This window comes from Orycteropus afer, unplaced genomic scaffold (assembly GCF_000298275.1).
Source record: "Orycteropus afer afer isolate SDZICR_OR568_19922 unplaced genomic scaffold, OryAfe1.0 scaffold00153, whole genome shotgun sequence".
Classification (NCBI taxonomy): Eukaryota; Metazoa; Chordata; class Mammalia; order Tubulidentata; family Orycteropodidae; genus Orycteropus; species Orycteropus afer.
The window spans coordinates 6,408,341-6,421,820 of NW_006921740.1; the positions used below are offsets into that span (position 1 = coordinate 6,408,341).

General features: G+C 37.9%; 1 protein-coding gene across 1 annotated transcript in view; it reads left to right on the forward strand.

Annotated features, from left to right (window-relative positions):
- Window positions 1–13,480, forward strand: part of POLR2B (RNA polymerase II subunit B) — a 103,914-nt gene that overhangs the window by 50,826 nt on the left and 39,608 nt on the right. The window contains exons 7-10 of the mRNA XM_007946228.2: window positions 6,824–6,988; window positions 10,785–10,981; window positions 11,151–11,270; window positions 12,620–12,806. Coding sequence (XP_007944419.1) covers window positions 6,824–6,988; window positions 10,785–10,981; window positions 11,151–11,270; window positions 12,620–12,806 — 669 coding nt within the window. The remainder of the gene's footprint in view (window positions 1–6,823; window positions 6,989–10,784; window positions 10,982–11,150; window positions 11,271–12,619; window positions 12,807–13,480) is intronic.

The following is a 13,480-nucleotide window of genomic DNA, read 5'->3' on the forward strand; positions in this document are numbered from 1 at the left end:
TTGTGGGGCTGGTGCGGGATCGGGCAGTGTTTCGTTCTGCTGTGCATGGGGTCGCTATGAGTCGGAAACGACTCGACGGCACTTAACAACAACAACGTCTCTTCTGAATCCAGCTTGCATTTCTGGAAGTTCCCTGTCTATATATGGCTACAGTTTTTTGAATTATCTTCATCAAAATTTTACTTGCCTGTGATATTAATGATGTTTGATAATTTCCACATTCTGTTTGATCAACTTTCTTTGGAATGGGCAAAAATATTGATCTCTTCTGGTCCGTTGGCCAGGTGTCTGTCTTACACATTTCTTGGCATAAATGAATAAGGGCTTTCGGTGCCACATCTATTTTTTGAAACATCTTTGTGGGTATTCTGTCAATTGTTGTAGCCTTGTTTTTTCTCCAGTTCTGTCATGCAGCTTGGACTGATTATTTCAGTATCATTGGGTCTTGATCATATGCTACCTCCTGAAAAAATTTAGTTATCAACCGATTCCTTTTGGTACAGAGACTTTCTTTATTCCTTCTGTCTTCTTTTGATGTTTCCTGCATCATTCAATATTTTGCCCATAGAAGCCTTTAATATTGCAACTAGAGGGTTGAATTTTTTTTTTTTTTCAGTTTTTTAAGCTTGAGAAATGCTAAGCATGTACTTCCCTTTTGGTTTTCTAAATCTGTTCTTTGCACATTTCATTATGATACTTTACTTTGTCTTCTTGAGCTGTGCTATGAAATCTGTTCAGCTTTTATTTTGTCATTTCTTCTATTTGCTTTAGCTACTCTCTGTTCAAGAGCAAGTTTCAGAGTTTCTTCTGACATCCATTTTCATTTTTTCTTTCCTGTCTTTTTAATAACCTTTTGCTTTCTTCATGTATGATGTTCTTGATGTCATCCCATAATTCATCTGGTTTTCGGTCATTGGTGTTCAGCGTATCAAATCTGTTCTTTAGATGGTCTCTAAATTCAGATGGGATATAATCAAGGTCACATTATGGCACTCATTAAAAAAAAAAAAAATCTGCTACTGAGTTGATTCAACTCATAATGACCCCTCCTTGGGTTTCCAAGGCGGTGTCTCTGAGGAAGTAGATTGCCCAGTCTTCCTTCTGAGGAGTGGCTGGTGGGGTTGTACTGCCAGCCTTCTGGTTAGCAGTCAAAATGCCTTAGGAACTATGCCACCATAGCTCCTCTATGGCTCTTATGGACTTGTTTTAATTGTCTTCAGCTTTAACAAGAACTTGCATATGAGCACTTGATGGTCCACCGTCGGCTCCTGGCCTTGTTTTGGCTGAAGATACTGAGCTTCTCCATCATCTGTTTCTATAGATGTGGTCAGTCTGATGCCTGTGTATTCCATCTGGCAGGGTCCATGTGTATAGCCACCATTCATGTTGTTGAAAAAAGATACTTGCAATGAATAACTTGTTGGTCTCGCAAAATTCTGTGATGTGATCTCCAGCATCATTTCTATCACCACTGCCATATTTTCTAACTACTGATGATGATTCTTTGTTTCCAATTTTTGTGTTCCAGTCACCAGTAGTAATCAGTACATCTTGATTGCATGTTCGGTCCATTTTAGACTGTAGAAGTTGGTAAAAATCTTCAGTTTCTTAGTCTTTGACTTTAGTGGTTGGTGTGTACATTTGAATAATAGTGGCATTAACTGATATTCCTTGTAGGCATATGGATCTTATCCTATCACTGACAGCATTGTACTTTAGGATAGATCTTGAAACATTCTTTTTGATGATGAATGCAGTGCCATTCCTCTTCAATTTGTCATTCTCCAAATGGCCAAACTGGTCTATTTCAGCTCAGTAATGCCTAGGCTATTATGTGTTCCATTTAATTTTTGATAACTTCCAATTTTGTAGATTCATACTTTACACATTCCATGTTCTGATTATTAATTAATGTTTGTAGCTCGCTCTTCTCATTTTGAGTTATGTCTCATCAGCAAATGAAGGTCCTGAAAGCTTTACTCTGTCCACGTCATTAACGTCAACTCTACTTTGTGGGGGCAGCTCTTCCCCAGTTGTGTTTTGAGTGCCTTTTAACTGAGGGGCTTATCTTTCAGCACTGTATCAGACAGTGTTTTGGGGCTATTCATAAAGTTTTTCAGTAATATATGAGACAGTGTTTCACCTCTATTCATAAGGTTTTCACTGACCAATTTGTTCAGAGGTAGATGGCTGTGTCCTTCCTAATCTGTCTTAGTCTGGAAGCTCTGTTTAAACCTGTCCACCATGGGCGACCTTGCTGGTATTTGAAATACCGGTGGAGTAACCTCCAGCCTCATAGCAACACGCAAGCCACCATAGTATGACAAACTGACAAACAAGTGGTGGTGTTATATGTTAGGTAATGTATTATTTACCTATTGCTGTGCAACAAATTGGAGTCCCAAGGTGGTGCAAATGGTTAACGTACTTGGCTGATAAGTGAAATTTGGGAAGTTTGAGTCTCCCAAGAGATGCTTTAGAAGAAAGCCCTGGCAGTCTATTTCTGAAAAATCAGCCATTGGAAACCTTATGGAACACAGTTCTATTCTGATACAAGTTGGGTCACCATAAGCTGGAATCAGCTGGGTGGTAACTGGTTTGGTGCAATAATTACCCATCACTTGGCACTTATCATCTCATTTATCATCTCATTTTGTGAGTCAGGGATCTGGGTGTTGCTAACTGAGTCCTTTCCCTTGTTTCCCACTCATAAAGCTGTAGCCGTGGTGTTTGCCTGGATTGTAGTTACCTCAGTGCTCGCTTTGGTGGTTGTCGGCAGGACTGAGCTTTCATAGGCTGCTGGACAAAGGGTTTCAGTTTCTCATTGGTTATTGACTGGAAGCCTCTTAGTTTCTTGCCACATGGACCTCTCTGTACAGCAGCTAACAACATGGCAGCTTGCTTAATCAGTGAGTAAGCAAGAAGAGCTATGGAGAGTATGAGCAAGATGGAAATCAGTCTTTATAACTTAATCTTGGAAGTGATGTCATCATTTTTATCCCATTCTTTTTGTTAGAAGGAGGTTAGTATGTGCAGCCCACACTCAAGAGGACGGAGTTATACAAAGGAGGCAGGGTGTGTTGGGCGTCATCTTATAAGCTGGCTATCATAGGCATGTTGCTTATGATAATGAAATCTAAGAATAGCTACCATTTGAGCAATTTGTTATGTGCCATTTATCTGACTCAGATTGCTTGTTTAATCTTTACAAACTGTCCTACAAAATAGTTGTAATGGTCTCTATTTCATTAGTTAACTTATTCATAGATAAATTAATTTTTGGAAAAAATAACATGCACATTAATAAAGTTCTTATAAAAGTATAAAAATGTGTATATAATAAAAAGTCTTCTTTTGATGCCCACTTAACTTCTTCACAGGCAACTGCTTTTAATAATTTCTCATGACTCTGTCCAGATACAGTCTTAATGCAAAAAATTCAAATAGGAGCATTCCATATGCACTGTTTGAACTTTACTGGTATCCTTGAAAAACATGTAACATGGAGTGCAGAGAGATTGGGACTCTCATACACTGCTTGTGGGACTGTTAAATAATATAACCACTGTAGAAATCAGTATGGCAATACCTTAAAAAGTTGGAATTAGAAATACCCTTTGACCCAGTCATTCAGTTACTAGGTATATATCCTAAAAAAGTGAGAGCCAGGCAAGAACAGATATATGCACACCCATGTTAATCACAGCACTAGTTACAATAGCAAAAAGATGGAAACAACCTAGGTGCCCGTCAATTGAAGAATGGATGACCAAATTATGGTACATGCACACAACGGAATACTATGCAACTCTACTATGCAACCCTAAAGAATAACGTAGAATCTGCACATAATGTGGGTGAATTTGGAGGACATTATGCTGAGTAAAATAAGTCAATCACAGAAGGACAAATACTGTATTAGTCTATTATTGTAAAAAAATCAATGAAAGGTTTAAATATGGAAGGAAATTTTTGTTGGTTACCAGGGTGGGGGGGAAGGGAAGGAACACTGTTAGATAGGTAGAGACAAGTATTGATTTGGGTGAAGAGAAAGGCAGTGTACCAAATGTTAGTGATCAACATGGTGGCATTGAGGAAGAAGATGTAGAGGGGTGCATGGGAGATGCAGACAACAAAGATGAACCCTTTTCCACATACAGTACTGCATTGTCAGTGAAGGCAAATATTGATGTACAGGTGGATAGATGGGTGGACAGTCTGAACTATTATGTATGTCTGTGCAGGGGTTGGGGAGCTCTGGTAGTGTAGTGCCTATGGCATTTGACTGCTAACTAGAAGGCTGGCGGTCCAAACACACCAGCCACTCCTTGGAAGGAAAGTTGGGCAGTCTACTTCCGTAGTGATACTGTCTTGGAAACCCAAGGAGGGGTTGCTGTGAGTCAGATCTGACTCGATGGCATGAGTTTGGTTTTGTTTGGTTATGCAGGGGGAGTGTGTATGTATAGGGTTGGAAGACAATGTTTCTACAAGTGTATTTGTATGTTCTGTAAGAATTCCCAGGTATATAGTAGCACTGACAAGGGACAAAGTTGTAGTCACTTCTTGGCCACAGCCAGCTACCCAGAGGGGGCAAGTAGTTGGACCTGTGGGCTTAGAACCACAGCCACCTCATCAAGCTCAATTGGTATAACCTGGTGACTTTGTAAAAACCGTTCCACATCCTACTTTGATGAGTAGTGACTGGTTGGTTGGTTGGTGTTTTGCCGTCGAGTCGGCCCTGACTCATAGTGACCCCTCCTTTGGTTTCCGAGGCAGTATCACTACGGAAGTAGGATTGCCCAACCTTCCTTCCAAGGAGTGGCTGGTGGGTTTGAACCGCCAGCCTTCTGGTGAGCAGTCAAGTGCCTTAGGCACTATGCTACCAGAGCTCCCAATTTGCAAGCAGCCACCTAGATGCAATGATGAATCTTTCCTCATCCATAGCAAAGAAGAATGAAGAAAACCAAAGACACATGGAAATAATGATTTCAAGCAACTGGTACACCATGTGATCCTCAGCCTATATGACTCTGAGACCAGAAGAACTAAATGGCGCCCAGCTACCACTGTCAACCACTCGGAAGGGGGATCTATGTAGGAGATCATAGAGTGGGAGAACAATATGGAACAAAACTGAAAATCATTATTTAAAAAAAAAAAAAAAAAAGACATAGTGCTGGTGTAATAGAGCCTGATAGAACCACTGAGACTATGGCCCCTAGCCGCCCTTCAGGTCTGGAATTGAACCCACTCCTGTGGCTTCCAACCACACATACACTCCTTGGAGAGATCAATCATGGGAGAATAGAAGGGCTGTGTATGCACAGGGAGACAGCTCGGGAGGCAGGAGTGCATGGGAGGGAAGGGCACAGGGAAGAGGTAACTATGGGGAAGAACTATGCCACTTGCTCAGATTTAGGAGGAGGTAGGAGGAGAGCTGTTGTGTTGTGAGAAATTATAGTCAATGTCATGAGAACAGTGTATGTGAGCTGCTATATGAAAAGTGAATTTGCTGTGTAAACTTTCATCCAAATGACAAAAAAAAAATAGACTTCCAGAAAGAAAAAAAGAAAAAAAAGTACCGTGAAGATCCTTTTATATTGACACTTTTTTTTTTTGGATATGTGATATTCATGACCTGGTGATCTGCTCCCATAGAGATTACAGCCTAGAACACCCTATGGGGCAGTTTTAATCTGTCATATAAGGCTTACTATGAGTTGGAATTGACGTTGTTGAGAAACTTTGGCCAGGATTGTAGAGGACAAAGATACAAACACAGTATATTGGGGGATTACCATGGCAGCCCTGGGCAAAATAAATTATTTAGAAGCAGAGAAAGGAAAATGATCTGGATTTCATGATGGGTTTGCTTTGTGATACATTTGAGTCAAGATTCCATAGTTTCTCACCTGAGACTCTGGGACATTATTTTTTAATAATGTTCCGTTGATTCTGGAAAAGGTCTGTGATGAAACAAATAATAGAGTGAATGGAAAAATTGATACTCAATTTGGATCAACCAAATTGCAGTTAGAGATGTGGGCTGAGGGTGCAGGAAGAGGACCAGAATGACAATTTGGATATCATTTATGAACAGTTGCTGAATGAACTCTTGAGTGGGGTAAGGTTTCTAATAAAGAAGACAGAGCTCTTATTAGAAGGATAATAATGTAGGGTTGTGAGGTCAAGAGAAGGTAGAGTGAGTTTGATATTGAAGGAAGGGAATGGGGTTAAAACAGAAAGCAGGTATTGTTTTGTACGTATGTACAGTTAAGCACAGACAAATAGGAAAAAAGAGAAGCTTGCGTGTAAAAGCTTATTATTAGTTTTAAAACATTTGAACAAGGTGATACTTCACAGTCCAGCACTGAGTTAATACTTATTTTTCCTTCTTTGCTTAACTTTTTTTCACATTTTATCTACCCATATTTTCTCTCTTTTTTACTCATCATCTCTTTTTTCTAGAATTTTTTTTTTGGGGGAAGTTGGCAGGGAGATGGTGAGGGGATACTGTTTACATTCTTTTGGAGCCAGAGGTCATTTCCAAAAGCAGTATTGAGTAATTCTAAGAGAATCTTGTCAGGCAGACAGTAGGGAATGGACGTTCTCTCAGGTTTAAGTAACCTGTCTATGTGTAAAAATAGTAAATCTGTTCACTAGTTTTGAAAAGCAGGCACAGGAGGTCCTTTGGTGTATGAGAGCTATGCTTCTTTGAAATATGTAATGAGCATATATAGTAAATGGTAATCATGATGTTGCTCTATGACTCTGAACTCTTGTGTATGTATGTTCTAATGATATTTTATTTTATTTCTTTTAGGGTGCAAAAAAGAGTGCGATTGGTCAGCGCATTGTGGCAACTCTACCGTATATCAAGCAAGAAGTTCCCATCATTATAGTGTTCAGAGCATTAGGCTTTGTATCTGACAGAGATATTTTAGAGCATATTATTTATGATTTTGAAGATCCAGAGATGATGGAAATGGTAATTTGAAAGCAAAATGTATTCATAGGGTTGTACAAGAGGTTGAAAATGGCTGCATATTGCTAACCTTAAAACGTAGTTGAAAATTGCTGTTAAGAGCAATCTAGCTGTCACAAATCTCATGCCACTGACTGTGTGGTAAAAGCATTCATCCCTGCCTGGGCCACTGTCCTGACAATTCTGTGTATACAGACATGAAAACTGTTGGCGGCCAGAGTTCATGGGCAGCGAAAAAACAGTGAGGAAAGTTATAAAAACCACCAGGCTGGTACAATTTAGCAAAGAGGAAAAATTAGTACAGGTGGTCCCTGACTTATGACGGGGTTCTGTTCTGATGATTCCACTGTAAATAGGTTCTGACATAAGTTGGATACCTTTTTTTTTTTGTTTGTTTGTTTTTGTTATTGCTGCCTTTTATTATCAGTCTTATCAATCTAATCTTTATTTCTTGATGAGTAAACATCTGAGAGGGAGCTCTGGTGCTTAAGGCATTTGACTGCTAACCAGAAGGCTGGCAGTTCAAACCCACCAGCCACTCCTCAGAAGGAAGATTGGGCCATCTATTTTTGTAGTGATACCACCTTGGAAAACCCAAGGAGGGGTTGCTATGAGTCAGATCCGACTTGGTGGCAGTGAGTTTGGTTTGGTTTGGTTTGGTTTGGTAAACATGATAACATCAGCAAATTATGTGCTGCAACATTACATATAATACATACAATAAGATGTTAAAAAAAAAGATGGTTGTAAGTGTGGTTCATCAAAACTTGAATTAAGTCATAAGTTGGGGACTTTGTAGTTGATGTCTTTTTAAATTTTGAAATAATTTCAAATTTACAAGAAAATTACAAGAAAATTGCAAGAATAGGAGAGAACTCCTTTGTACCCTTCATTCCGAAACACTGGTTGTTACCTTTGCCACCTTTACTTTATCATTCTTTCTATCAATACATATTTTTTCTGGACCATTAGAGAATTAGAGGTGTCATGTCTCTTTATTCCTAAATACTTCAGTGTATATTTCATAAGAAACAGGCATGCGCTTATATAATTAGAATACAGTGATCAAAATCAGGAAATTTAACTTAGATATAAAAGAGGGGAAGGCCTTCAATGAGGTAGATTGACATGGTGGCTGTGATGATGGGCTCAAGTATAGCAGGGATCACGGAGCTGGTGCGGGATCAGGCAGTGTTTCATTCTCCTGTGCATGGGGTCTCTCTGAGTCGGAAACAACTCGACAGCACCTAACAACAACAACAACAACATAAAACTATTAACCTATAGGTTTTTTTAAGTTGCTCCAGTGATACCGTTAATAGCCATTTTTTTTTTTTCTTGTTCTGTTGCAGTCTGGGATCATGCTTTCATTTCTTTTTTTTCAAATTTACCTAAGCATCCCTTTCTGTGTATGTATGTGTGTGTATACAATCTAGCATAGAGTCAGTTCTTTTGGTTAAGCTGTGAAGTTGCCAGAGTTTTTGGACAGTTATCTGTAAAAGGGTTCCCTAAAAAGCAAAGTCTTTTGATAGGTTTTACGTTCATCACAAGAGGTAATGAATATGCTTAAATTATTTATTTGAATATTTTATCATGCTTTAGTTGAAAGTTTACATAGCAAATTAGTTTTCCAATCAGTAATTCATACACAGATTGTTCCATGACAAGGGTTGCAGTCCTTGCCATGTGTCAGCACTCTCCATTTCCTCCTTGGGTTCCCCATTTCCATTCATTTAGTTCCCTGTCCCTCTCTACCTTCTCATCTTTGGTTTTGGGAAAATTTTGCTGTTTGGTCTCATATAGTTGGTTGTTCTAAGGAGCCTGTCTATTATTTGGCTGAAAGGTGATCTCTGGGAGTGTTGAATTTCAAGTTACAAAGTTTTTTGTTTAATGCTTAATTTTTTGAAAGCATGATCCCAGACTGCAACAGAACAAGAAAAAAAAAAACTTCAATTTTTTGAAAGATAATTATGTTACCTTTAAAAAAAAAAGCATCCCAGATGTTTGACTTTTACTGAGTTTAGACATTATTCAAATTGGGATTTTCTTAGTAAAGTGAAAGACCCGAGTTGCTTTGTGTATATACCTACTCGTTGACATCCTCACATATTGACTGTTTAGTTATCTGACATTTTGCGTTTAAGAAAGTAGTAAAAAATTTATCCAGCTATTTTGTGCATTAACCATGTACGTCTGGCAGTAACAAATGCTAAAGTGAGAGATGAGCGTTATCCTGTCTGTGACAGTTAAGGTTATATGTCAGTTTCGCTGGGCCATGATTGTCAGTGGTTTGGCAGTTAAGTTGTAATATGATCTGGCAGTTACATAGTGATGTTTGTCTTCTGTTTTGCAATCTGATCTGATCATCCTCCATTTTTGCAGAACTCTGACTTTTGCATAACAGCCTGGTTTTTGGAACCTAATGTTGATAAGTAAGAGTTGGGTGTATTTTCTTTTTGGAAGTTAATGGTTAGTCCTTCAGCCCTTAAGGAAATTTTTACAAGTCTCTGGGTTAACCATTCATTATGCAAAAGTGCTTTTTTTTCCATCTAAAAGTATATTATTACTTAGTGTTTCATAGCAACAATGGCAATTTTTTTTTTTAACTTTTGTCATTTAGTTTAGGTAAAGCTTTACAGAGCAAATAAGTTTTCCATTCAGTAATTCATACACATTTTATTTCTTACCATTGATGGCACTCCCTACAATGTAACAGCACTCATCCCACTTCCTTCTTGTGTTTGGTTGTTGTTGTTGTTGTTATGTGCCGTCGAGTCGGCCCCGACTCATAGCGACCCCTCCTTGGGTTTCTGAGGCAGTATCACTATGGAAGTAGGATTGCCCAACCTTCCTTCCGAGGAGTGGCTGGTGGGTTTGAACCGCCAGCCTTCTGGTTAGCAGTCAAGTGCTTTAGCCACTATGCTACCAGAGCTCCTTAGTTTTCTTTAAAAAGATGACTTGCATCTATGTGCTTTGTGTGGTCTCACTGATTGGTTTATATGCCTTTTTTTCTGCACTTTGGTTCCATAATTGGAATTTGAATATTTATATTTGTGGATCAGTGATAAGTAGACAAAGCATAGGAAGTCAAAAGGCACAAAAGACGTTTCATTATGTATGGTAGGATTAAAGTATGCTGACAGGCCAGAGTTTCAAGATGTTAAAATTAACCCTCTTTTTTCATGGTCATTGTTGTGTGAAACTGGGATTTTAGATGTTTGAACTAGTGGGATGTAGAAATTATTTTTGTCTACCTTTGTCTAAACTGATTCACATGACTGCTCAGAGGTCACAGGTAGGCAGTGGCAAGTATGGGATGCAGGGCTCTTTAATAGTGTACTTTTAAAGTATTCTGTTTTACAAAGTATTGACTGGTTTTATTTATAGGTTTAAAACTTAATACCCAGACTGAACATTATCTGGCACATTCATTCATTTGTAGCTCAATAAATTTTAATTTGAATGTTAAATTTCTCTACATTGATTTTTTTTATTATCGTTGGTCATTAAAATGAAAAACTAAATAAAAAAAGACACTCAGCTCTTGATAATGGAATTATTTATATAGCTTTTAGAAAGTGTAATTGCCTGTACTGGTGAGTGAGTGGAGTTTGTTAGAGATCTCTAGATTTCTAAGGTCTTATCTGGTGCTAATATTTTATGATTCTTTGATATTTAGAAATACTTGCATCTTTAATTAGGTTAAGCGATACTTAGCATGCTATAAAGTAAATGACAGTTGACTATTTAAGGTGAAAATATGAATTTGAAACTAACTTTTATTTAAATCATCTGATAGGTTAAACCTTCTCTTGATGAAGCTTTTGTCATCCAAGAACAGAATGTTGCACTAAATTTCATTGGCTCAAGAGGGGCGAAGCCCGGTGTTACTAAAGAAAAAAGAATTAAATATGCAAAAGAGGTCTTACAAAAAGAAATGCTTCCACATGTTGGTGTCAGTGACTTTTGTGAGACCAAAAAAGCCTATTTCTTAGGGTATGTTAAATTTCCTTGTTTTCAGGTTCTTGGCTAAGATAGAGTTGAAGTAACTTTGTTCTTAAAGCTAAAAATGTAATAATGATATTTTTAATATTTAAATCAAGGGAAAAAACAATGCAAAGCTAAAAATCCATATGTTTTCTTACCTCTTTTTTTTCTCCCCAAGGTATATGGTTCATAGGTTACTTCTGGCAGCTTTGGGTAGAAGAGAACTAGATGACAGAGATCACTATGGAAATAAAAGATTGGATCTTGCTGGGCCACTACTTGCATTCTTATTTAGAGGGTAAGGAATTACAGAATCCTTAAAGTAGGGATATTTCATTAGAGGTTGGTCATTGCACAGGGGGAGGGACTGAACTCTCGTGACACACATGTTGGGTGCATGTGAAGTAAGCTACTATGTTCTCTTTGCCACTTGCTCAGATTTAGTTCTGGCTCATGTCTTGAAATGTCAGGTTTGTGAAGACAAGTTATTGTTTATATGTTCTATATTGCTCTGGTAGCCTTAAAAAGTGTTCGAGAAAGCTGAATTATGATTGTGGTAGTTAAAGTTTTATGTCACCTTGGCTGGGCCTGGTTGAGTGGCTGGGCAGCTGGTGGTAGTTATGCCCCATGATGAGACTGGCAATCATCTCCATGGTGGGATCTACCACAAGTAGCTGAGTAGCTGCTTTAGGGGTGTGGTCAGCTTCCCATATATAAGAAGCAGCTTTAGGAATGGTCTCTAACTTATGGCACACTTGGACCCTGCATGCATCCGAGTCATTGTTTAGCAGCCTGCCATGCTCTGCCAATCCTGAGACTTTATGTGGGCTTGAATCAATGGCCTACTGTGTTGTTTGGTAACATTGGGACTGTGTCATTTTATTTGTTGACCTTGGACTTATTAACCTCAGCAGCCAGTAACAGCTGAGTGAAGAGATGCCTCTAACTCCCAGTGTGCTGGGAGCAATAGGCAGAGGTGAAGCTCAAGGTGGAAGGGCTTTCACAGAGCCCCTAGAGCCTGGCACTTTGAACTTGGACTTAAAGCCTCCAAACTCTGAGAGAATAAACTCGTTTGTTCAAGTATCCTATTTGTGGTATATTGTCAGAGTTGCACTAGGTAACCAGAACAATGATTTTCTAAGTGCTGATACTGGAATTTTTATTAATGCTGCTATGGCATTTTATCAAAAAACAAAGGCAAGAGGGAAAGATATAAAAATATTAGCAGTGATTGTTTCAGTATTGGGGTTATGTGGGATTTTTATTTTACTTTTAATATACTTTGTCTTTTTCATATTTCCTATAATGAACTTGTGGTATTTTATAATTAGAAAAGGTTATTTATGAAAACAAAATATGGAGACAATTAAATATAAAAATGTTTGTATTAATAGTAGCAGTGTTTTACACATGCTTTGTTAGTGTGTTGTAGATTAGTGTTTTTATTTATTTATTTTATTATCCACCCAGTAAGGCACCTTTTTCGACATTTCTCCCCACTAGTCTCCTCCCTCTATGCATGTTTATGTACTGGATGTATTTCTGTGCTCTGTAAGTAAAAAGTAACATTTACCCCTCTGTCTCCCCTGTTGCAAATGCATGTTGTAGATCCTTAAATGTTTAAAACAAAACCATTTTATTCAACAGTATGTTTAAGAATTTGCTTAAAGAAGTGCGGATCTATGCACAGAAGTTTATTGATCGAGGAAAGGATTTTAACTTGGAATTGGCAATTAAAACGAGGATTATATCCGATGGCCTAAAGTACTCTTTAGCTACTGGCAACTGGGGTGATCAAAAGAAAGCTCATCAAGCCAGAGCTGGAGTATCTCAGGTAAGGGTGTCAACTAAAACTGTAGGTTTGGTAGGAAAAACATAACAGGATTAATAGATTCTCCATTCATTGAATGTAAATTATCTTACTTTTTCTATTTCTTGGTCAAATGGAAAAAACATTGGAGACTTTAGAATTACGAAAATGAAATTTTTCTTAAATTAGCTATCATGAGCATTTCTAAGAGAGACTTATGTTATGATTTGTAGTAAAAGAACTTCAGGACTGTTAATAAATTAGAGTAGAAGCTTAGGAGGCAAGATAGTCCTGTTAGTGAAATTTTTATGTCTTAAAAAAGCTCTATTTTAGAAGCCAACACAGGAAGAGGATAAATCCTTTGCTGTAAAATATGGTTCTCCTAACACTGACTTCTCTGTACTGACCTATTGCTCGTGCAGTGACAGTAACAGCTGTTGTATGACAGTTTTAGATGGAGTAACCGGGAAAAGCTTATAATGAAATGTTTTATTGGACTTTTTTTTTTTCTTATTTTTGCATTTAGGTTTAATATAAGATTAAAAACCTATAATGCCCTTGTCTAGCTTTATAGGGAGATTTCTCCCCTTTTTTTTTTTCTTTATTGTGATTTGGGTGAAGATTTACAGAGCAAATTCACTTTCCATACAGCAGTTCACATATACTTTGTCTTGTGTCATTGACCACAGTTTACCACA